We start from the raw sequence: 21,063 nt of genomic DNA, 5'->3' as shown, positions 1-21,063 counted from the left end.
TGGTTATCTCATGTGGAGAAGAGTTCTATGGAAAACTTTCATGCTAAAACCTTGGAGAGAGTGTTGAGATTATAACTACTAGTCAGAAATTGCAACAAAATTGTTGGCGTACTTACCAAATTATGACCCGATTTGTGAGGAATAGAATTTGCAGTAAATGCTTAAATTGGTGATTGCTTAAATGTGATCAAATAGTAGAATTTAGAAGTTTGATTTCAAAAGAATTCATGCATTGTATTTTCTGTAATCGCATCATCTTATTCATACAGCAATTTTAGTTGATTGGATGCTTATTCCCGTATAAAGAATGTGGGAAAAAGAATTTCACAATTTAAATCTTTGAGGGTGTTTGCTACAAGTCTTTCATCCATCAGCTTGTGATCTAAATTCGTCAATTTCTTTCAGACTTCCCATTTGCTTCTCATCTCAACAGCAAGCGCGAATGTTTGAGTAGAGTTTTCAGAGGCCTTGTCCCTTGAGCGCCATGCAACGCGTCCTTCGCTCTCTCCATCACCTTACGATCATAAAATTACCTTATCTTATAAGATGAGATTCCCTTCTCAATTATATCCAATGGAAGAGAGGGATTGAAGGATTACCTTTCCAAGCTTATCCTTTTTGTATGGAACTGCTCTATGGTTTCCAAGAGATGTGGGAGGAGATTTCCTGCTGGCCTCTTCCCCACAAGACCTCCCATTAGCTCTGCTCCTAGTTACCATCTCTAGACTCCCCGTACTTCTGTTGGGCAATATTTGTGGGAGGCTGGATTCCTGATAATCCATGTCATTGGGAACGACACGTTAGAACAAGAAAACTTCTGCAGTTTTGCCCATTTGCTAATGATCAAATAAGTTTGCATACCAAGAGCAATACAGTGGCACAGTGCTTAAGGACCTCTAGGTTCAAACGAACATCATCAAGACTTCTGCAAGTAGAAATCTTGTAAGCATTCTAGAGTTTTACAGCGCACAACATAAGAAAAAATGATCATCTCATGGTAGGTGATGACCTGTGTTTTTGCTGACCCAGCCCGAAGTACGAAGCCAAGGTTGCCATCTGATATGAAGTTCATGAGAAGAATCTCTTCAAAATAGGGTTCGTAACAGGCAAAGTAATGAGTAATGCAATTACTTGTACGCACGGACCAGCTAATTCTCCAAATAATTTTTCTTGTAAATTAAACATCCAATAATTCAAAATCTACTGATCATTCTACAATGTTGTTTGCTGTGTTACCAATCACTCTTGCAGCAAGATTGTGATATGAAGTTGGTAAATTAAATTAAGAGAACCAAGTCTAAACTAGGTGACATTGTTTGTTTGAATAATTAGAAATAACTGACTTCGAATAAATTAAGTATTTGGCACGCATGAAATTGTTCGAGGGAAAACACTGCTTCCAGCTAGAAAAAGTTGTATAAATTATTAATAAATCAAGTTTGCTTATTGAGTCTATTACTGAATTTAAAAAAGAGGATCAATACATGGCTAAAATTCTCTTTTGCTCACCTTGAGATCACCTGCTCGCCTCCCAAATCCACGATTCAAGACAGCTAAAGAGTCGATCACTCCAATAGGCTCCGGAGCTGGCCGGCCGATCTCCGCAAACGCTTCCCTGATCCTAGGACAATCAAACCTTTGAATATTATGTCCAGCCCACACTCTCCCTGCCGAAATTCCAGCACCAACCAAATCGTTCAGTCATAAATTCTCTACCCGGCGACAATTCTTCTAAAAATTATATACCTACCATTCAAGATCTCAAAGATCTGGTCGGCGACCTCTTCAAACATCGGAGCGGCGGCGACAGCCTCTCGGGTGATGCCACTGAGCCTTTTTGGTGGCACCATCGACAAGTCCCCCGGTCTGATGAGGGTGCAGTAGCTATCCACCTCCACAAGCTTCCGAGGGCACACCAGTATGGCTCCAAACTCCAACAGACAGAACTTCCGGCCAGCTCCGTCCGGCGTCGTCGTCTCCACGTCGAAGAACGCGATCTCACCCATTTCGACGCCGTCTCCTTTCCTTTCTTCTCTCTTTTGATTCCTTCTTCTTCCAGGCATGGGCGTGGGATTATTAATACTGCTGGGCGGAGAAGGTTAGGATGGATGGAAAGAATCTTCATGGGTTTGTTTGGCTTGCAGTTCAGGTAGAAGGTCGGAAGGAAGGAGTCCCTACCTTCTTTGGGTCGGTTTTGTGAGTCGTCTCATGTCCGAAGCAAACTGATAGAGAGAGAGAGAGAGAGAGAGAGAGAGAGAGGTGGGATGGACTAAGAATAATCACGTAGAGGTTGAGGAGATGCAACGGTCGATTCCAACTTTCCGTAGCAATTTATTTTTTAAAATGGGCGGCTCGGTGGAGGTGCGTTTCCTTTGAGGTGGTGCCAATGTTGTTCCTTCGTAGACGGGTTACTGTTTGAGCGTTTCATTGAACAGGATTTGCTTCCTATAGCGATGCCAGCTTAACCGCACCAACGAATGGGCTAAACTAATTTATGCACCTTATATGGAATCCATTATGAATTGCTAACATATATGGTTAAACTAAGTTGGACTCTATCTAGGCTATGAGATGAGGCAAAAGAATAAGACTGAGGGCAGGCTTGAAAAGGGATTAGAGGAGAGATAGAGACAGTTTATCTTTTGCTTTTCCCATATGCCAAATCTATAAGAGAAAAGAAAAAACACGAAAAACTCTACGACGATATTGAGATGGAGAAAAAAATAGTAAGGATTTACTAATTGACATGAGCAAATGATTGAGAAAAAAGACATATAAATTGTATGATCAGGTTAGGTTTTGTTTCGATCAAGACTATAATTAAACGATCGATGGTATATATATGATTTTGAGTCCTATATTCTTATTGGGCGTATTTTTTAGTTGAGCTCTACAATTAACATACACCCGACCCAAAGCTTAGTGGGTCTATTTTCCAGACTGAAACCCTATATTTTAGTTAGATTTGGGTGAGAGAAATAGGATGGACTATTATGATTCTCAGCTACCCTACGTGTATTCTTCATGGAGTGGAATAATAATAAAGTAACTCAGATATGTGAATATTTCATAAAGAATCATCTTACAATTTTTTTATCCAAAAAAAAGATCCCTAGTGTTGGTGTTTATTATTATTACTTCATTTATTGGCATTGTATTAACTTATAGACCTATAACAGAATTGGACTTGAGTTAGATCTATCTTGCATCTGTATTTAGACTCACTAAGGAAAATCAAGTTTGCATTTGGGTTCAGTCCATCAAAATGAATAAGCTCCATACCTGCTTTTTAACTCAATTAATAATTGGATTCAAGTTTGATTCTTTTCTTTTTTACTTTTTTGAGATTTGATTCAACATATAATTATATTGAGCCAACCAGTAAAGGATTAATTCTATTCTAACCATACATTTAGAAACCATTATTTTCCTTTAAAATGCAAAATAATAGTTTTTATTTGCTCACTTAACGTAGATTTAATCCTTGAACAGGATAAAAATAACTATTATAACGGTCATTATCAATCATTATAATGAAGGCTATGTTAAGATAGCAATATAACTTGATAGTTATGTTTCTAAATTAAATGAAGTTATGCTTCTAAATTGACTTCAAATCCAGAAATACTACTTTAAATACATAGCAATAAAAGTCTCAAATCATCCTCATTTTTGTTATTCAATGGTTATCCAAATATTTTATACAAAATTGAAAATAAAAATATTTTAAAATTGATCATTGAAAATTTTTACTAAAGTTTAGATAATAAAATTTTCCCCGATAACGATCGCCTTGAAATTATTCTATTTATGGCCATACATTTAGAATTCATTATTTCTCTTTAGAATAGGAATTAATAGTCTTCACTTGCCTAACTTAAAATGGATTTAATGGTTGAAAAGTATTAGACTTACTATTATAGTAGCCATTATTAATAGTTGTAATAAAGACTAATGCTAGATAACAACATATAATTTGATAGTTATGCTTTTAAATTGACTTTAAAATTCAAATTTAAAACATTCTTTAAACGTATAACAATAAAAGTCTCTAGTCATTCACATTTCTATTATTCAATGGTTATCTAAATATTTTCTGCAAAGTTGAGCCTCAAAATTTTTTACTAGGTTTAAACCTCCTAATTAATGATCACTTTGAAATTATTATATTTCTGGCCTTGCTTTTAGAATCCATTATTTTCCTTTAGAGCAGAAGTTAATAGTCTTTATCTGTTAACTTAACTTAGATTTCAGCTTTGAATTCGGAGAACCGGACACCATACTGTAGGTTGGCCCATGCAGAAACCTTTTCAGCAAAGGACACGGAGCCTGAAGGAAGAGATATGCCCTTAGTCCATATCAGTCGAACTAGTTGGTCTCTGATGATAAGACTAGTTGTTGCTTTGAAGCCTCGGGTATGGATTGAAGGAGATTCTACTACAGTCAGTTCATGGATAAATGTAGGTTTTACAAATTAGGAAGCTACGAATCTAATCTTCAAAGATATATTGCATTGGAAATGGGCTTGTTAACTCATATATGTCACGAAGGAAATCGAGCAACTGATTGGGTAGCTGTGCAAGTGATCCATGGAGAGTTTGTGATTGATAGTCACAACTGTACCCTATCCTCTCTGGGAACTATCTTGCATGCTGATGCAATGTGCGTGTATCATAATAGATCTTAGTTAAGGAAAAGCCTCAGCTTTTGTGCAAAAAGAAAAAAAAAGGATTTCATCTTTGAAAAGTACAAAAATAACCATTTAATATCCATTATTAATCATTATGATTAAGTCAAATGTTAGATGACAATACAATTTAATAGTCGTGCTTTTAAATTGACTTTAAAATTCAAATTTAAAAATATAGTACTTTAAGTGCACAACGGTACAAATCTTATATCATCCTTATCTCTTTTTTTTATAGGGCATTTGGCATGGAACCATCCCAAAATTAAGGATGTATTTATGGTATATATTATATTATGACATATTATTGGTCATATTATATTATTATTCAATGATAATTTTAAATTATAGTTGAAATATATTATTGTAATTTATATTTATATAATGAAATTGTTTAATATATTACTTCTATGTATTTTATTATTCTAATCATAATAAATATTATCATTAAAATATATTTAAGTATAAATAAATTTATTTCTTATTATAATAATGTATTTATTTCTATAGAAATATATTAATAATTAATATACTAATAAATATATTTTTATATAATATATTAGGGTTAGTTTTGGTATTATACAGTTTGTGATGTTGAATTTCCATAAAATACAAACCTTTATTAATAACAATAAATATTATATACGGCTAGTGATCACAGTGATCAGACCAGTTATCTAAACAACAATTTTTATTTGAAAGGCTCATTAACTATATATTAATATATAACACAACAAATGATATTTTAAGGTGGTTGTAATAGGTGCTATACTTTCGCGCTTTTATTTTATTTTTCACAATTTTCCTACTTCATTCAACTCTAATTTGCTTTAATCCTCCCTCTTCATATATTTTATAATTTTTTTATTGTTACTGGTTAAAATGAATTATTTAAATAAAATAAATAAATTATTTACATTGAAATAGATCCTGCAAAATAAAGAAGCCATTGTACCATATCAACCTCACTTTGATGCTGGCTAGAAATCCTTATCTTGTCGCCGCTTGACCATAGGAGAACGATCACTCCATCGAAGAAGTTATTAAAATATTAAAAATTATTCAACTCTCTCCAGTCTCCACCCATCGGCGGTCGAACTGTCCCATCGGAGCCATCCTCAACGCCCTTCTCCACCATAATTCCTCCTCCCCCCACCGCTTCTCCCTCTCTCTCCACCTTCTGCTCTCTCTCTGGTTGAAGGTTGTTATATAATGCTTATCTTGTATTTTTTTTAACTTCTTTAATAAATCTTTTAAACAGTGTATAGATCGCAATGCAGCCATAGGCCGGGATTCTGGAAGGGGCCGGGGGATGGTGGACGACGCGAGGGCGAGGAAGCCCCTGCTGCCGCCCAGGGCCTCCGCCGGCGGCAGCGGCGGCGGAGGGAGGCGGATGATGAGGAAGTGGGCGCTGAAGTTGGGGACGAGCATCCTGTTATGGACGGTGATCATGCAGCTGACGTCGTCGTTGCATCCCCGCCTCACCAAATCCTGGCCCGCCGGCTGCTTCGACCACCGCGGCCGCCGCAACGCCACCAACTCCGTCCTCGACCTCGGCCGCTCCCCGCCGTCGCCGCCGGCGATCGTCCCCCGAAGTCAGTTGCATTCCCTCCCTCTGTGTGTGTGTGTGTGTTTGATCTGGATGCCGTCCTCGTTCTTGGCGCCGTTCTTGATTTTCTTGACAGGCGGTGGACTGGAATTTTACCAGTCTTTACTGAAAAAGCCAGATAAATCTTTGATTTTTAGCTGAATGTGGTGATGCTTGTGCACGAATTTGGATAGCGAATTAGGGTTTCTGCTTTGATTTTTGGTTCTTTTGTTTTTTCTGATCTTGGATTTTGCCGTTGCTAGGGCATTCAGTGGATTTAATTAATTAATCCTTCTACTTCTTTATTGTTAGAGGACCGTTCGGAATATTGTTTCAAAAATGTTGATGCTGGTTTGGTTATGCCTGGTTTCTTTTGGTTGGGTGTTGTATCTTTTAAATTTAGAGATTAATGGTTTGAATTGAGTAAGATCGGATTATTAATGTTTGCTTTGTTACAGTTAGGGCTTGATTAGGATGGATACTAGAAGAGCTTATTAGGTCTCAAAATCTTGGGGCACATAATACATATGTTGTTTTGGAATTAGCCTGTAGATGGTGTCCCCTGCCGTAGTTTTATGTTTGGGTCACGCTAGTCATGTATAGGGTTCTTATTGTTTGTTCTTGTTGTTGTTTTGGGATTATTTCATCTACTATAAAAGCCAATTGGTTGGTGTTCAGTGATAGAAATCAAGTAGATGCATGATAGAAATGGGCTAACTGAATCAGATGGGTGCTATGGTGGAAATGACATATTATTTGACCCACTCCTAGTTTATAATATTTACAAAGAAAAGGAAAGATCCAATGATAAGGCAATGCTTACAAATCTGATAAAGGTTGAGGACAGTCACAGTTGCTATGTCATTTTCCAGATGTATAGAGAGAGTATGCATAAATCTGTTAAGATTTGAAGAAAAGGTGGAGGCCATTAGTGGATCGATATAATCATCATTTTATTGCTATGCTGAAAGTTCTTTCAAAAGGCCTGCATTTCCTATGAGGAGATTATTTCCTCTTTTCTTTGGTCATTTGATTTAACATCGAGATTGCTGGCCCATTTTGTTATCATAAGAGGGTAAATCTCCACAAGGATTTTATTGATGAAGGTGGACAATTTGCTGTACAGGAGAATCAGACCTTGAAGGACGAGATTGAAGATATGAGCAATAGAATATAATGTATATAGTAAATTTTGGATGGAGGATGCAAGGAAAAGTTGGGCTCTGTAAAAGTGATTTATAATTACATGTAGTTAGCAATTTGCATGATTGTCTGCAGAATTGGCACACACAAGCTTGAATTTGACTCACCTTGTTTATGCAGCTCTAAGGCCTCGCATTGCAGATCCTGGAAGAAGTTAGAAGCGAGAGGGTAAATGTAGGGTTCATCTGTTTTCTGCCTATTGTCTCCTAGAACACATAATATTTTGTCATGATATATTGGTTAACTTCATACAATAGTGTGATAATTCAACCATAAGATATAGACTTTCTGCATAAATTCAACCAATAGAAGAGACATAAGCAGTCAATATAATCTAAGATGGATTCAAATGCACACATGTTTTCATATACCCAGCTTCCTTAGAGGTATATCAACTCACAGACTTGCTCTCGAAAGCTATTGGAAGCACTCCAAATCTTAAAGAATACAAGGAAGCAATGATAGCATTGTGACATTTCTCATGCGCTTTATGTTATGTGTTATCATATTTTTTATCAACATAACAATTACCTATTTCTAATTTCTGTTGCTAAATATCTAAGATCGTAGTATGATACATGTCAGTGTTTTATATATTGAGCTTTTGTATTGCTCTATCGTCTCATCTGCTTATTTTTGAAACCATTATAGATAGCTAAAATTTTTAATTACTTAGGTTAGCAATAGTGGCACCTTGATGTTGCCCATGCATTATGTGCATCACCTATCAAAATGCAAGGTCTTAACCTTATAGCACTGTATTGGCTAAATTGTTTATGAGATTTGCAATGCTAGCATGCTTATGAAAGATGAACTTTTTAGATGATAGTGTTAACTCATTTGCAGTATTTTATTTGGTGAAGATCTGTTAAATGCTGGTGAAGCATGGTTTGAGAAAGATGCAATAGGCAAGACTAGGAGGTTGCTAGCAGCTTTTATATATTTGTCTTGGTCATTGTTATTTCGCAGGCTTTACTCTTGACTATTCAAATTTGTTCTTTATGAAGGTGCTCAATCTGCCGTATTGGCTGATCTCCTATCATGTTTGATGTGTTTAGTGGGAGCTGTTTCTTTTTAACAACCACATGTAGTAATGGCTCTTAGAAACTTTTTACTAGCTTTCATAACTCAATCCTTATCAATCACAATCTCTTATGAGTTACTTATCTACTTCCCGTAAAATTGCATCTTCTTTTTTTGCTAGTATGATATCAGGTTTTCCCTGTCGTATACATTGATGAAGTTGTAAATAGCTGGAAATTTTCAATTTGATCTATATTCACTTTTGTCATTTGTTTATCATGTCTTCCTTGTGCAGCTTCCATGAGATTCTTGTTGAAAGTTTTCCTAATATATCATTGACACCAAGATTATCAATTGAGCGAAGTTTGCATAGATTTTATAAGTAACACACATAAACAACATACGAAAAGCAAAGTTCATCGAATTTATCAGCACTGTGGATCCTTGCTTGCAGTTGGATTCTATCCATTTCCTTAAAAATGAAAGATGTCTTAAATTACTTCTTACTACTTCTCTAATGTCTTCATTGTTTTTTATATTTTTTAAATAATTCTACCAAGAACTCTCAGTTCATTAGGTTCATCTCTGAGCTGTAATCCACATGTCTAGGTATTCCCAAACATTTTTTCCCTTTTACTGCTACTCCTAACTTTCTTCTGCTGCACCAACTCCTAACTCTGTCATCCTAGTTTTATCACATAATTATCCTTGCATCATCACAAACTCATAGGCCTGCCTCATTTCTATATGTTCCATACAGTAAACATGGTTTTATAGTTGTTATTACAAACATTTTTGTCTTATAAGTTTCTGCCGAAGACTGAAAAAAAAGTGTGCTTCGACTTCATTTACCTTCATTCCATTATATATAGAACATAACTTTAGCAAGGCAGTTTGTTTAGTAAATCTGTGGTCCCATAATTTTATGTAAGTTTCTATTCCTCACATATGTTCATTTTTGTTGAACAACACATACTATTTTGCTCCACAAGTTGCTTAATGTTTACATAATCTACTGAGTCATTACTTCTATGGGTGTTTGTGAGAGAAGATGTCCTGAATCAACCTAACTTTGATGATGACTGTCTTGATGTCAATAATTCTGCTACTATTTCAAGTTAATGCTATTTACCTTATTTTTTTCCTTTCTTTTCTGTTGAAATACCCCATTCTCTTTTAGCTGTTTCATATCATGTTTATTTTTTGTGTTCCCTCTGACATTTGTAACATACAGCTCCAACAGTATCACTATATACTCATACAAACAGAAACTAAACTTTTCCTATCAACAGTTCCATGGGCGTCGGATATCATTGAAAAATCGGGAGATGTGAATTAGGGACATAACTAACTTTTAGTCTTTTGCTTTTACACAAAATGGCTGCCCTAGAACTTGAACCCATGCCATTGTATTTGTCAGCCAAGCCTTTACCATTGCACCAAGCGATGGCCCCTAAATGTTGCTACTTTTGTTATGCTAAAATAATGATCCATGCTAAAGTTGACCTCAAGCTACTTTGTATTAATTTTTACGTGATTTAGAAATACGTTTCCCCTAACTGCTTGAAAATTCTTGTCCAGGGGTTTACAAAAGCAATGGCTATCTTCTGGTGTCATGCAATGGTGGCTTGAATCAAATGCGAGCTGCGGTTTGTAAATTTTATCTCAATTAACTTCATCTGCTTTTCCCAAGCCCTCTATTTCCCACTGCCATATTATGTGCGATGAGAACACCTTGGTTGCTGCTGTTCATCTGCTATTCTTATAATAGTTTGTGACCTTTCAGATCTGCGATATGGTCACTGTTGCGCGCTATCTGAATCTAACCTTGGTAGTTCCTGAACTTGATAAAACATCTTTCTGGGCTGATCCTAGGTATGAAGTTCACTTTTAGCTTGTAGGCTGAAGCTGTACTATTGTTTCTGGAATGAATTTTTTTTTTTCTGACAATAGTCAATATGTTTATGCAGTGACTTTAGGGATATATTTAATGTTAATCATTTCATTAATTCCTTGAGAGATGAAGTAAAGATCATCAGAAAACTTCCAGACAAGTTCAGTAGAAAAATTTCAGATAAGTCTGGTAGAAAATTTCGCAGGCAAATATTCTCTATGCCTCCGGTCAGCTGGTCTAGTGAGAAATACTACTTGAGGCAGGTCAGTCAAAGGAACATTTTCTTCTTATTACTGCATATAGTATTCCTCCTATGTAATCTACTTCAGGCATGGATTTTCTTGCAAAAATGTCTTGCTTGCAGATCTTGCCTATTGTAAGGAGGCACAAGGTGATCCATTTTGATAAAACGGATGCTCGTCTTGCAAACAATGGCCTTCCTATTGAGCTCCAAAAGCTTCGTTGCCGTGTTAATTATGAGGCATTAAAATTCACGCCACAGATTGAAGCTCTAGGTGACAAGCTTATCTCAATTCTACGGAGAAGGGGGTTCTTCGTTGTGCTTCATCTGCGATATGAGATGGATATGCTATCTTTTTCTGGTTGTACACATGGATGCTCTGATGAAGAAACTGAGGAACTCACAAGGATGAGGTTGGCTGTTTACTCGTTCCTTTGAGAGTTCTTGCTTTTGGTTTTCTTCTCCCGCCTTAATTATCGATAGTATTTGTTTTGCATTTTTGAACTTTTAGATATGCATATCCATGGTGGAAAGAGAAGGAAATAATATCCGAGCAGAAAAGGCTAGAAGGTTTGTGCCCTCTTACACCTGAGGAAATATCATTGGTCTTACAAGCGCTAGGCTTCACGAGGGACACCCAGATATACATTGCCTCTGGAGAGATCTATGGTGGCGAGAGAAGGCTGGCTGCTCTAAGGGCTGCATATCCTAAAATAGTATGGCCTTATTCTTACTAGTCTCAGTTTGCCTTTTAAGATGTCAATCTGACTATTGTCATTCACCTTCCGAATTACAGGTAAGGAAGGAGATGCTTCTGAGTCCCGATGAATTGAGGCCTTTCCAGAATCACTCAACTAAGATGGCAGCATTAGATTATCTGGTTTCTGTTGCAGGTGATGTTTTTATTCCCAGTTATGATGGAAATATGGCAAAAGTTGTAGAGGGACACCGCAGGTTTGCCTCTTTCCAAATCCATTTCATTTGCTTCTTTTCTTGGTTACCCCTAAATCCCTCTAATTGAGAATCTGCCATCTGAATAGCGGTTCTAATATAACTTTTACACCCCAGCTTGAGAGGTTTGGCACTGTCAAGATATTTTTTATTTGCTAAATTTTTTATTGGGGTTGAGTAACTTACATGACTAATTTCTCAGCTCTTTGTGTCTCTTTTATAGAGAGCATGTAGTCGTAGACATGTAAAACACACATAAAGATATGAGTTTGTGCTGAAAATTTTGTTTCAGTGACCGAATGAATTCCCAAGTTTAGGAACTCCTTAAAATATCCATCTGCTCTGTTCAGATTCCTTCATTTAAACATTCATTTAAATTCAGTGGTTTAGCTTTTTATCAACTGGCCTCTGTTTTTCCTATATAGGTTTAGCGGCTTCCGAAAGACCATTTTGTTGGATAAGAGAGAACTAGTAAAGCTTTTGGATCTCCTCAAAGATGGGAAACTATCGTGGAATCAGTTCTCTAGTGCTGTTCAAGAAGTACACAAGAACCGAATGGGCCAGCCAGCTATAAGGAAGGTCATTCCTGAATGGCCAAAGGAGGAGGACTATTTTTATGCCAATCCTCAAGAATGCCTTGCCCCTCTTAAGGAGTCCAGGCACTGAATCAGGGCATCTGAATTCTGAAGCTGTTGATAAGTAATTCTTGTCATCTTTCTGACTATGATATTCTCCTTTAGAGGGTATGCCAGCGTATCTGCAGCTTCCTTTGTATAGCTGACCAAGTTTTTTTTTTCCATCTCTCGTTTTTTATGAGCAAGACATAGATGATGCAGTATGCAAAGAACCTGGGACAGAGAGGAGCACACAATGCTGTCATAATGGAGCTAAAACCATGAGCATAGAGTGTAAAGATTGAAGGATCACAAATTTGATTTGTTCACAACCTGGCTTCGTTCTAGCTTCATTTTTGATGACTGCTTTGCCATTCTTTTATAGCTCAGTTCTTTTGATTCTTCGTATATTTTCTTCAGTTTAATTGACACAACTATAATAGCAAACATGGTGGCCTCTAGGCTTGTATCAGGATTCTTCTGCTACCTCTTTCTTTTGTTACAAAATATTGAGTTTAGTTACTGAATGTTGTCTTCAGTTGCAATTACAAACTCAATTTGATGGGCTACTGCTCATGTAGTCATGTGATTCTGAAATGGGAAACATATTAGTACCATGGCCTGAATTCAGCATCTCCATCTCTGTTGGTACCAAGTATCTTGAATATGAACTTTTACATTGCTCCGTTGTATTTAATAGCTGTTTCCTTTCAACTGCTGCTCTGAAAGCTTTGTTGGTATCATTTTTTGCAAGTTGGAAGGGTGATGATGCATCATTTGTTTTTATCCCTCCTCTCTTTCATGTATTCCTGATTAAGTACTGACCTATTAATGGCATTAGAATGTGTGATTTAAGCATTATTTCAATATTCAATTCCATAGAGGCTGTAAGAATTTTGAACAGCTGTAGAACCCACTGGTTAGAAGAGACTCAGCTCTTCTATCAGTGCTTTAAAGTTTAGTTTTGCCAGAAGAGACTCCGGTCTTCCATCAGTGCTTTGTAATTTAGTGTGGCATGTTAAGCAGGCATTTCTTTGCTACCCATATGCCTAGCTGGTGGAAAATCGCTTTGGATGTGATTTAAACAACCTCAAAAGTATGGTTGTTTTCTTGGGAGACAGCAACAGGGAAACCATAACATTGTGGCTAATATACTCTATGCCATGATTTTGTTTTTGGTTTTAGAGGGCTACAGACTCAATAAGGAGGACCGAAAGCCCCTTAGCCGGCTCGATGAACGCCGGCCTACTTATGACAATTTGAAAAATTCTATGGTACTCCAACCATGTTGAAACTTACGGCTTGACAGGATTAAAGAAAAGGTATAAAAGCTGCTTGATCTAAGCCTCAGTTGCCGGCCTGTGGAAATGAGGTAATTTGCAGGCGACCTGCAGAAACGTATGGAAGATGCCACCTGGTCTTCACAGGCAAGTCTTAGACACGAACACCTTGCATTTATGTATTTATTGGGTAAACCACTGTGCCATCCATTCATCCATCAAGAACGAACTTTCAATATGATGCTGATCCCGTGCCAACTTATATTAAGAGTTTGGAACAGCAATTTTGCGAAAAAAGATACCAGCAAGGAAATCTACATAATCATTTGGCCTATTTTCTTTATTGGTTATTTATGCAGTCTAAGCATATGAAGGCATCTAGAGGAGACTGGGGAGGAAACAAGTATCAAGTGTGAAAATTGATTTCTTTCATAGGATCTTCTCTCAGGAGACTTGGCTCCCTCCTCCAGTGGTGCAGAAGTCAGAAGTCATAACTCGGCTCATTCTTGTTCCGCCCTTAGCTCCTTGGACGTGGCCCTGCCCTCGACGATTTTCCCGGCATTTACCGAAGCGCAAACCGCACGCGACCTTGACTGGTGGATACTCTAAGCACAAGCGGGAAGAGCCTTCTGCCTGCTCTCCTCCCTCTTCTCTCTTCAAAGGTATGTTCTCCAAATTTGACACCATTTCACGAGCCACGTCGATAAACGCAACTACTGCACTTTTTTAAGCTTAAAACCCTTCAGTTGCCTGCAAACATGGCTGCCCTATTCTACTTGGATTGAAAGGAGTGATTTTGTTTGTGCTACGTTATTTATATCTCCTTATGAGTTTTTAATTTTTTGTTGATTCCGAAGACTGATATTTAGCTTTTTTATCAGAGGCATCGTTTGTAAGTGAAAACACTATCTCATGGTCTTTAAATCTCAGGAAAGATTTTCTCTTTTTTTAAAAAAAAAGGAAAATGAGGGCAATCAGTGGAGTCAAAGTAACTTGACAACTTATCAGTGAAACATCTTTAAGCCTCTTCAAATTTGAGTAAGGTGCTTCTTACTGGTAATCATATCAAGGTTCAGGCTATGTTCCTGAATATAGGTGCTTAGCGTTATTCATGATGCAAAGCATAATGTGCTACTTGTTCTCACCGAGAACCTCTCACGTAAAGTTGCAAAGTTAGAGACCTCATTAAGTCAGAGCACTATTGATTCAGTTGCAGTATGACAAGGTTATCAATTTAGCATTTTGTGATATTAAGATGCACGATATCATATGTGTCTTTCCAGCATGATGGATGTTATTCTAGAACTTTCCACATAGTTTAAGCTAGAGATGAGTGCAGAGACATATTTTCCATCATGTTTTCATGTATGCTATAAGTTCAATAGTGGGGATAAGCGGAGAAGTAGTCAGTACCTTTTGTTTCGCTAGTAGATAACTATAAGCTGCTGTACTAATTTAGGGTTGCAAGGTCTGATAAAGGTGCAAAAATCTAGTAATTTGGTGAAAATTTTAGTATTTTTTTGAAAATTTTCTTATTTGCCTAAGAAACCAATCTTTAATGGCCTTTATGTTTTGCAGATGATATTTGCTGAAGTATGGGATGGTAGTTAGGTTAAAATAAAGCTGTGAGAAGAGATCGTACAAGTTGTGTTTGGGAATACAACAGATGGACCGAGGATATGTCTAATGGTAAGCATGCTTGGTGAACAAGGATCCTTGAATCCGAGTTTATTTTGTTAGGCTAAGAGTTACCTCCTCAGTCACTTTACATCTAAGCTACTTCTCCACCGTTGTTCCAAATCTTGTTCATCATCATTTTCTGTGGCATTTACTGCCACTGGAGTAGCCTAAAGTTGATATGTCACAGCCATTTCCTGAAATTTTAATAGCTAAATGTATTTTCATGTGGTGAGGCTGCACTGGAAGTAAGGAGAAAAGGATGACTAAGGATCCTTATCTCGTGTGATGATTAAGGATAACAAATAGGGTGCTAACACAGGAATCCGAGGCAGGCTTTTGTGGTCTTAATAACGAAAAACAAAGTCTGGTTTGATGAACAAGATACTTTGGATGGCCAATTGGCCATCATAGGCTTCTGGTGATGTGGGACCTTAGTAGCATATCTTTTGATGCAACCTGCTGAAAGTGGAACGGTTAAATGACCCACTTGAGATATGAGTTTGTCCCCTCTCTGTCTTACTCTTTGAGTTCTTTGCTTTCACCTCCAATTACTATACCATGTTATTGTTTCATTTTCTAATTATAGGATAACATTGTTCTCTGATTTTCAATTTTTTGAGAGTGAGATAGAGAATCTTTCAGAGTTTCTCTAGCTCGCTCTCAAAAAATTGAAGACCAGTGGTGTCTCGTGCTTCATACACCTTACAGTCCACTACGCCTTAATGATTATTTGCTTGCTTAATGATGTCATGTTGATTCTCTTTTTTCCTTAAAATGATTGTACATATCATGAGTTGTAATGAACAACTCTGTCGGGCTTTCCTGTATATATGTATGTACAGATGCATGCAAGCATCGTGCATACATTTTTTTGTTTGAATACAATGCTGTTGCACTTTCAATTAATGTCCCTGAGAATGCTGCTTCCAGCCACCATTGGTAACCTGAGTTCCCACTTATATTTTGGAAGAATGATGCAAATCTTGGAATTACAGTCAGAATACATTTTTTTTTGCGGGGGGGGGGGAGAAAAGTGCGATGAGGTGTTCATTGTAAGTTTTCCCCCTTTTCAGAATTAATAATAATAATTAATACCATGTTTTGGTGACATCAAATGTACTTTTTGCATGGTTTATTTCTTGGTGTTGAAAGGTGTTTTCTTTGTGAATGTATTTGAGACACACGAGTTTGAAGATTTACTTGTGAGCAATGTTTATAGTCTTTTAGCCCTTGCCTTCTTTCTGTCAAAAAGTTTTTTGACTTCTTTAACAAGGACTAAGGTGGTTAGTCAGCAGCCTTGAAATTAAGGGAAAGTCATTCAATATAAAGAAATAGTTATTGGGGGTGAACTTGGATATCAATAACGTTTGGGAGATATCCCTTTTGTGAGCGGTTTGTTAGGTCAAGGATGCTGAATGCCTGGGTTGGTAAAGTCTCTTGGGGTTAATACAAGAGACCTGGGCTAGATTTTGCTTTCCATTCTGGTCTTCAGCTGGGCATCCACACATCCTAGTTATCAAAACAATCAGAGATAGATAGAGAGAGAGGTGGATCATGTGAAGGAGTTGATTAAGATTCTTGTGCTCTTCTTTAATCTACTTCCTATGTCTTCCTTTTCCCACCTACTTTAATCATTATTATAATGTGACGCTTTGTCATCGTCTTCAATCCTCTGAAGTTGTACCATGCTCCAGAGTTATCATCTTTTCCTTTGTAAAAGACGATTCTTTTTCCATCTGATGTTTTTCCGCCGATATCATCAAATTCAATGAACTCTGCTGCCCCCTTTTCTATCAATTGAAGTTAAATTGCACCTTCAGAATAGATTCTTCTGGAAATGTGATTTTGGTTGAATAACATAATTTTACTGGAAAGAGATGCATCCTTAAAATATATGCAGTGCATGATCTGGAGCCTTCTCTGATTAGATACCAAGGATTACCATCAAATAATTTTTCATGATGACAGAATTGTTGGCTGTTGTAGACAGCTGTAGAATATCGAATACCTAAGAGAAACTAAAGCAGCACATTCAAAGGGTCACGTGCATCACTTATCCATTTAAAATATTGCTAATTGTACCAGTGGCGTCAGTTCTTCCTGAAAAGAGTACTTGTGATCCTCTGGTAAGCTTATTTTTCACGTTACATCTCTCCTACTTGTTTCATCTTCCCCTTAGCATTATTGTTCAGACCTCTCCTTCAACTCCCCATAGCTTACAAACATGAACTTGTAGAAAGCAAGAAAGCTCCTTTGTAAGCTCTCTCTGACCATCTATGGTCTATCATTTACCTCACCACAGTAACATACTTTCTGCTTTCCATCAATTTGGTTCAATACTGTAAGATGCATCAGATTTTATTTTCTGGTCGGCGAAACATCAACATAATCTTCACTACCCACTATCTAGCTCCTTGAAATAATCCCGGTAGACGATTCAGGGGAGCCACAACAGGGGAGCAAAGCACACGAACCGAGGACCGTGCATTCTAGTTTGATATGATTTTGTAAGTTGGTTCCTAGTTCATTGTTACTATTGCAGGTCAAGTTTGCGAAGGTACGTAGAAGCTTCTCCTTGATAGCAATTTTACTTTTGGTTCTATGATCTCAAGCTTTAAAATATCTTTGTCAACCAAGCTATTGGCAGAACCTTCTTCGTAGCACGTGTACCCCGGATTCCTGCACTGCCCCTGAACGCAAGATGGTCTTTTAAATCGAGAATGACTGGGTCACGGCAGCTGTTAATTGCGGTATTCTTCTACATTCGCAATCATCTGGAAACCATAAAGGTAGAGTATGGCAGATCAAGATTCCACAACCATGCTGACTTATCCTTCTATGAATATTATAAAATCAAGTTTCTCGCCGAAGACTATTTGAGGGGACGACGAGATGCATTCAAACAAATAGACAACCTAACAACCAAATTTCTTGTCGAGCGTGGATTTGTCTGTAACACGTGTGGCGTGAGAATGCAATCTGACAGATTGTCTGAAGTTGATTTGGATTTTTTCAAAGGTCTAGCTTTACGCAGAAGCATTAGGCCTGGGTCCAATCTGACCTGAAAACGCATTTCAATATTACTGGGCAATGGTTAATATTAAGTTCATTTGCGGAAGAGAATCTCTACCATAATAGTAATATGCAATAATGAGAGCAGGATTAGACAAGGCAAAGTTTCCTCCTGCCAAAAGAAAATAAGGAGTTCATCGTGTGGATGCTTATTTGCTCCAACCGATGACCATTGGCAATATCAGTTAATATTCATAGTTAATCGTCGTGATATTTTAAACATGATGCCATTCGTATAACATTCGCAAAAACATATGATTCATGTACAATTCACAAAAATTTTGTTTCATTTTCGCTGGGTACCACCTACTTGCATATGCACCCGAATCTGCTTCTGTATCAGCAGCTTCAAATAACTCCTGAGATATTGAGAAGAATATATTGAATTCATGCAGGCATGCAGGCAAAGCCGATGACTTCTAAATTTTCACAAGATAACCATAACCATAGCTCCTAAGAGTTTTCCCATCAAGTCTGTAGGAATTCTGCTTCTATATTTCCTGAAAACCGAACCTTTCATTTTCTATAAACTAAATCAAGATTTACTTCCACAACTAAAGTCATGTTTTCATATACATACCCCAGTTTTTTTATTCCCTTTAGAAACAAATGACAACTGTTTGAAAATGCCAGGGAAAGCAAAAGAAAAACCAACAAATGAATCCTACACCACAATCCCTGAGAAACTTGCTGCACTACACATCCTCCTTTCCCCTGAGGTGCCATGCTGCCCAGGTCTATATACAATGGTTCTGTGAAGGCCCCCCTAACTTCAGAAGGGTGGCATGTTGGTTTGGCTCGGCTTCAGGTACGGCGAGCCGATCGTCGAGAAGTAGTAATCTTGGTTCGACATGTCCATGGCCGGCGTCGCTCCAAATGCTGCTAGAGAGCCCTGCAGATCTTCTAGATTCAAGTCGGTAAACCAATCGCTATCCTCTTTCGGTCGCTCTATTGTCCGAAAGCTACCAGTTGTGCCGGTTCTCATTGCTTGAACTCCATCAGAAGCTTGATATGGCTGAGCTCCAATCTTCCCCAGGCTGTCAAAGTCTGGGAACACCTCATTCTCGATGTCTGATTCTGGATTCCTGAAGCTGTCCGATGCCGTGTCGTCGTGAGCCTCCATCGAGTCTGTCATCTCTCCGGAGGATCCCTCCTCCTCCTTTTGCCGCCGCATCTTCTCCCAGACGTTCTTCTTGTTGTACAATCGACAAAGTACCCAGTCGTCCAACTGCAAGTACCAATGGAACAAACTCTTGATTAGTTCTAGAAATAATTGGAAAAACTATAGAAACTAAATGGTGATGAAAGGGGCCTCTGTTTCTGATGGCATACTCTGAGACTATTCTTCTTGTTGGCAGCTCGATTGGTGTCTGCGAGCCGGTACTCATGCATGATCCAATCAGTCTTGATTCCTTTCGGCGCCTTTCCATGGTAGAACACCAGAGCCTTCTTTATCCCAAGAGGCCTGCCGCTCCCAGGCGGCGTGACCGGCTTATCGGCCCCTGTTGCCTTCCAGTATCCCCTTCCGGCGGCCCTGTTCGGCCTGGACCCGTTCGGGTATTTCCGGTCGCGCGGGGTGAAGAAATACCACTCCTTCTGTCCGAAAAACGCCTTCCCTGCTCAAACATCAGACACCGAGAAAAAATCAATCCCTGATCAGAACCACCAACATCACAAAAAAAAAAAAAAAAGGGAACGGAACATGGGTCGAAAACTTTGCATCCATTCGTAGAAAATCGGGACTAAGGTGTTTGATCTGATACCTGGGAGGTCCCAAGGGTCGTACTTGTAGAGATCGACCTCGGCGATGATAGGAACGGGGAGGCACTGGCAGGCGATCTTGCGGCAGAGGTAATGAACGACGAGCTCTTCGTCGGTGGGGTGGAATCGGAAACCCGGCGGCAGGTTGAGCTCAGCCTCGGCATCTCTTCTCCTCCCTGTCGTTCCCATCATCATCTTCTGCTCTTCTTCTTGGCCGCCGCTGCCGCTTCTGATGACAAGTGAAGGTGGTGATGGTAATCCGCTCGAGGTCTCAGTTTCTTTGGCTTGTGAAACTCGGTAACTCGGTGGCGTATGAGGAAGACAGGATGAGGGAAGGGGTTTGTTGTGAGGAGACGGGCCTGGAAAGGACCCGAAAAGGTGTATAAATATCTGGGAGATTCGGTGAGAGGAGGGGAAAGGGGGTAACGTGGACGCTGTGGCGGTCACTCTCTCTCTCTCCGGCGCTCGCTGGCACTTGTGCTGTTTTTCTCGTGAGAGTGGGGCCGACGGCCCACACGTGGTGACCGATGGGAGACGGTGGCGCCGAGGAAGCTTCGTCCCTCGGCCAAGGGCCAACCCCCGGGACCGGCACGGGCTCATCTCTTCCTTCTTTGCTGTCTTTAGGTGCGGTGGGTCAAAGGGGCGAAGTCGGTCGACGTCTTTTGAGCGGTCAAAAGGGAGACTGGATGTTCGGTGGTTTGGTGGGTGACGTGGGGGGGGGGGTGGCATCCACCCCCCGAGGCTATTCACGCACGTGGTGGCGAGGGGATAGGCGTCGGGGTGCCGCTCGCTCTCCCCAGGAACTGGGATTTTCGTTTGATTTTTAATAGGTGAAGGGAGGAGATGACGTGGCGGGTCTGTAACAGCACAAAATCTGGGGGAACCGCAAGTCATTTCGATATTTCCAATTGGGATCTGGTCTTTCTCACGGTTCTCAAGCTGCTACGTTGGACAAGTAGGTGGCTATGTTTGACAAAAGGATGTATTTTTAAGCAAGTAATTTTTTTTAAAGAAAAACTAGCGTTGTGATGGGGCCGGAGTGGATTGAATATTTGAATCCAACCCCCTC

General features: G+C 38.8%; 3 protein-coding genes across 4 annotated transcripts; 1 reads left to right on the top strand and 2 right to left on the bottom strand.

Moving 5' to 3' along the window:
- Positions 1-213: 213 nt before the first annotated feature.
- On the bottom strand, positions 214-2,033 carry LOC103702196 (protein NEN4). The gene is made up of 6 exons (XM_008784530.3): positions 1,751-2,033; positions 1,510-1,667; positions 1,010-1,056; positions 862-925; positions 600-770; positions 214-514 (listed from the first exon to the last, which is right to left on the bottom strand). Exons 1-6 carry the CDS (start codon positions 2,004-2,006, stop codon positions 422-424), a joined length of 789 nt encoding a protein of 262 aa, XP_008782752.1. The 5' UTR covers positions 2,007-2,033; the 3' UTR covers positions 214-421.
- Positions 2,034-5,659: 3,626 nt separating this feature from the next.
- LOC103702197 (rhamnogalacturonan I rhamnosyltransferase 4-like) lies at positions 5,660-15,680 on the top strand. Of its 2 annotated transcripts, none has more exons than XM_026802654.2 (10): positions 5,660-5,888; positions 5,968-6,282; positions 10,083-10,150; positions 10,288-10,376; positions 10,472-10,658; positions 10,760-11,049; positions 11,148-11,352; positions 11,433-11,529; positions 12,013-14,143; positions 15,060-15,680. In XM_026802654.2, the coding sequence occupies exons 2-9, from the start codon at positions 6,000-6,002 to the stop codon at positions 12,057-12,059; spliced, it is 1,266 nt and encodes a 421-aa protein (XP_026658455.2). In that variant the 5' UTR covers positions 5,660-5,888; positions 5,968-5,999; the 3' UTR covers positions 12,060-14,143; positions 15,060-15,680. The 2 variants fall into 2 exon arrangements, with proteins under 2 accessions (XP_026658455.2, XP_008782753.2); XM_008784531.4 differs by having other exon boundaries at positions 11,433-11,590.
- Positions 15,681-18,708: 3,028 nt separating this feature from the next.
- Positions 18,709-20,370, bottom strand: LOC103702199 (NAC domain-containing protein 68-like). The gene is made up of 3 exons (XM_008784533.4): positions 19,997-20,370; positions 19,566-19,849; positions 18,709-19,461 (listed from the first exon to the last, which is right to left on the bottom strand). The coding sequence occupies exons 1-3, from the start codon at positions 20,187-20,189 to the stop codon at positions 19,006-19,008; spliced, it is 933 nt and encodes a 310-aa protein (XP_008782755.2). The 5' UTR covers positions 20,190-20,370; the 3' UTR covers positions 18,709-19,005.
- Positions 20,371-21,063: the final 693 nt, after the last annotated feature.

The sequence above is a fragment of the Phoenix dactylifera genome, chromosome 3 (assembly GCF_009389715.1).
Source record: "Phoenix dactylifera cultivar Barhee BC4 chromosome 3, palm_55x_up_171113_PBpolish2nd_filt_p, whole genome shotgun sequence".
Lineage (NCBI taxonomy): Eukaryota > Viridiplantae > Streptophyta > Magnoliopsida > Arecales > Arecaceae > Phoenix > Phoenix dactylifera.
The sequence above is the reverse complement of the archived record's forward strand: the minus strand, read 5'-3'. Positions and strand labels throughout refer to the sequence as shown.

What these genes read in the sequence shown, in the direction of transcription:
- LOC103702199 (XM_008784533.4), bottom strand. Translation starts at nt 20,189, where the DNA reads ATGATGATGGGAACGACAGGGAGGAGAAGAGATGCCGAGGCTGAGCTC. An exon ending in CGACCCTTGGGACCTCCCAG is followed by an intron (nt 19,850 to 19,996) that starts GTATCAGATCAA and finishes ATGTTTGAGCAG; the next exon opens with GGAAGGCGTTTTTCGGACAG. An exon ending in ACAAGAAGAATAGTCTCAGA is followed by an intron (nt 19,462 to 19,565) that starts GTATGCCATCAG and finishes TGGTACTTGCAG; the next exon opens with TTGGACGACTGGGTACTTTG.
- LOC103702197 (XM_008784531.4), top strand. Translation starts at nt 6,000, where the DNA reads ATGGTGGACGACGCGAGGGCGAGGAAGCCCCTGCTGCCGCCCAGGGCC. An exon ending in AGAAATACTACTTGAGGCAG is followed by an intron (nt 10,659 to 10,759) that starts GTCAGTCAAAGG and finishes TCTTGCTTGCAG; the next exon opens with ATCTTGCCTATTGTAAGGAG. An exon ending in GAGGAACTCACAAGGATGAG is followed by an intron (nt 11,050 to 11,147) that starts GTTGGCTGTTTA and finishes TTGAACTTTTAG; the next exon opens with ATATGCATATCCATGGTGGA.
- LOC103702196 (XM_008784530.3), bottom strand. Translation starts at nt 2,006, where the DNA reads ATGGGTGAGATCGCGTTCTTCGACGTGGAGACGACGACGCCGGACGGA. An exon ending in GATCTTTGAGATCTTGAATG is followed by an intron (nt 1,668 to 1,750) that starts GTAGGTATATAA and finishes GAATTTCGGCAG; the next exon opens with GGAGAGTGTGGGCTGGACAT. An exon ending in GTGCCACTGTATTGCTCTTG is followed by an intron (nt 771 to 861) that starts GTATGCAAACTT and finishes ATGGATTATCAG; the next exon opens with GAATCCAGCCTCCCACAAAT.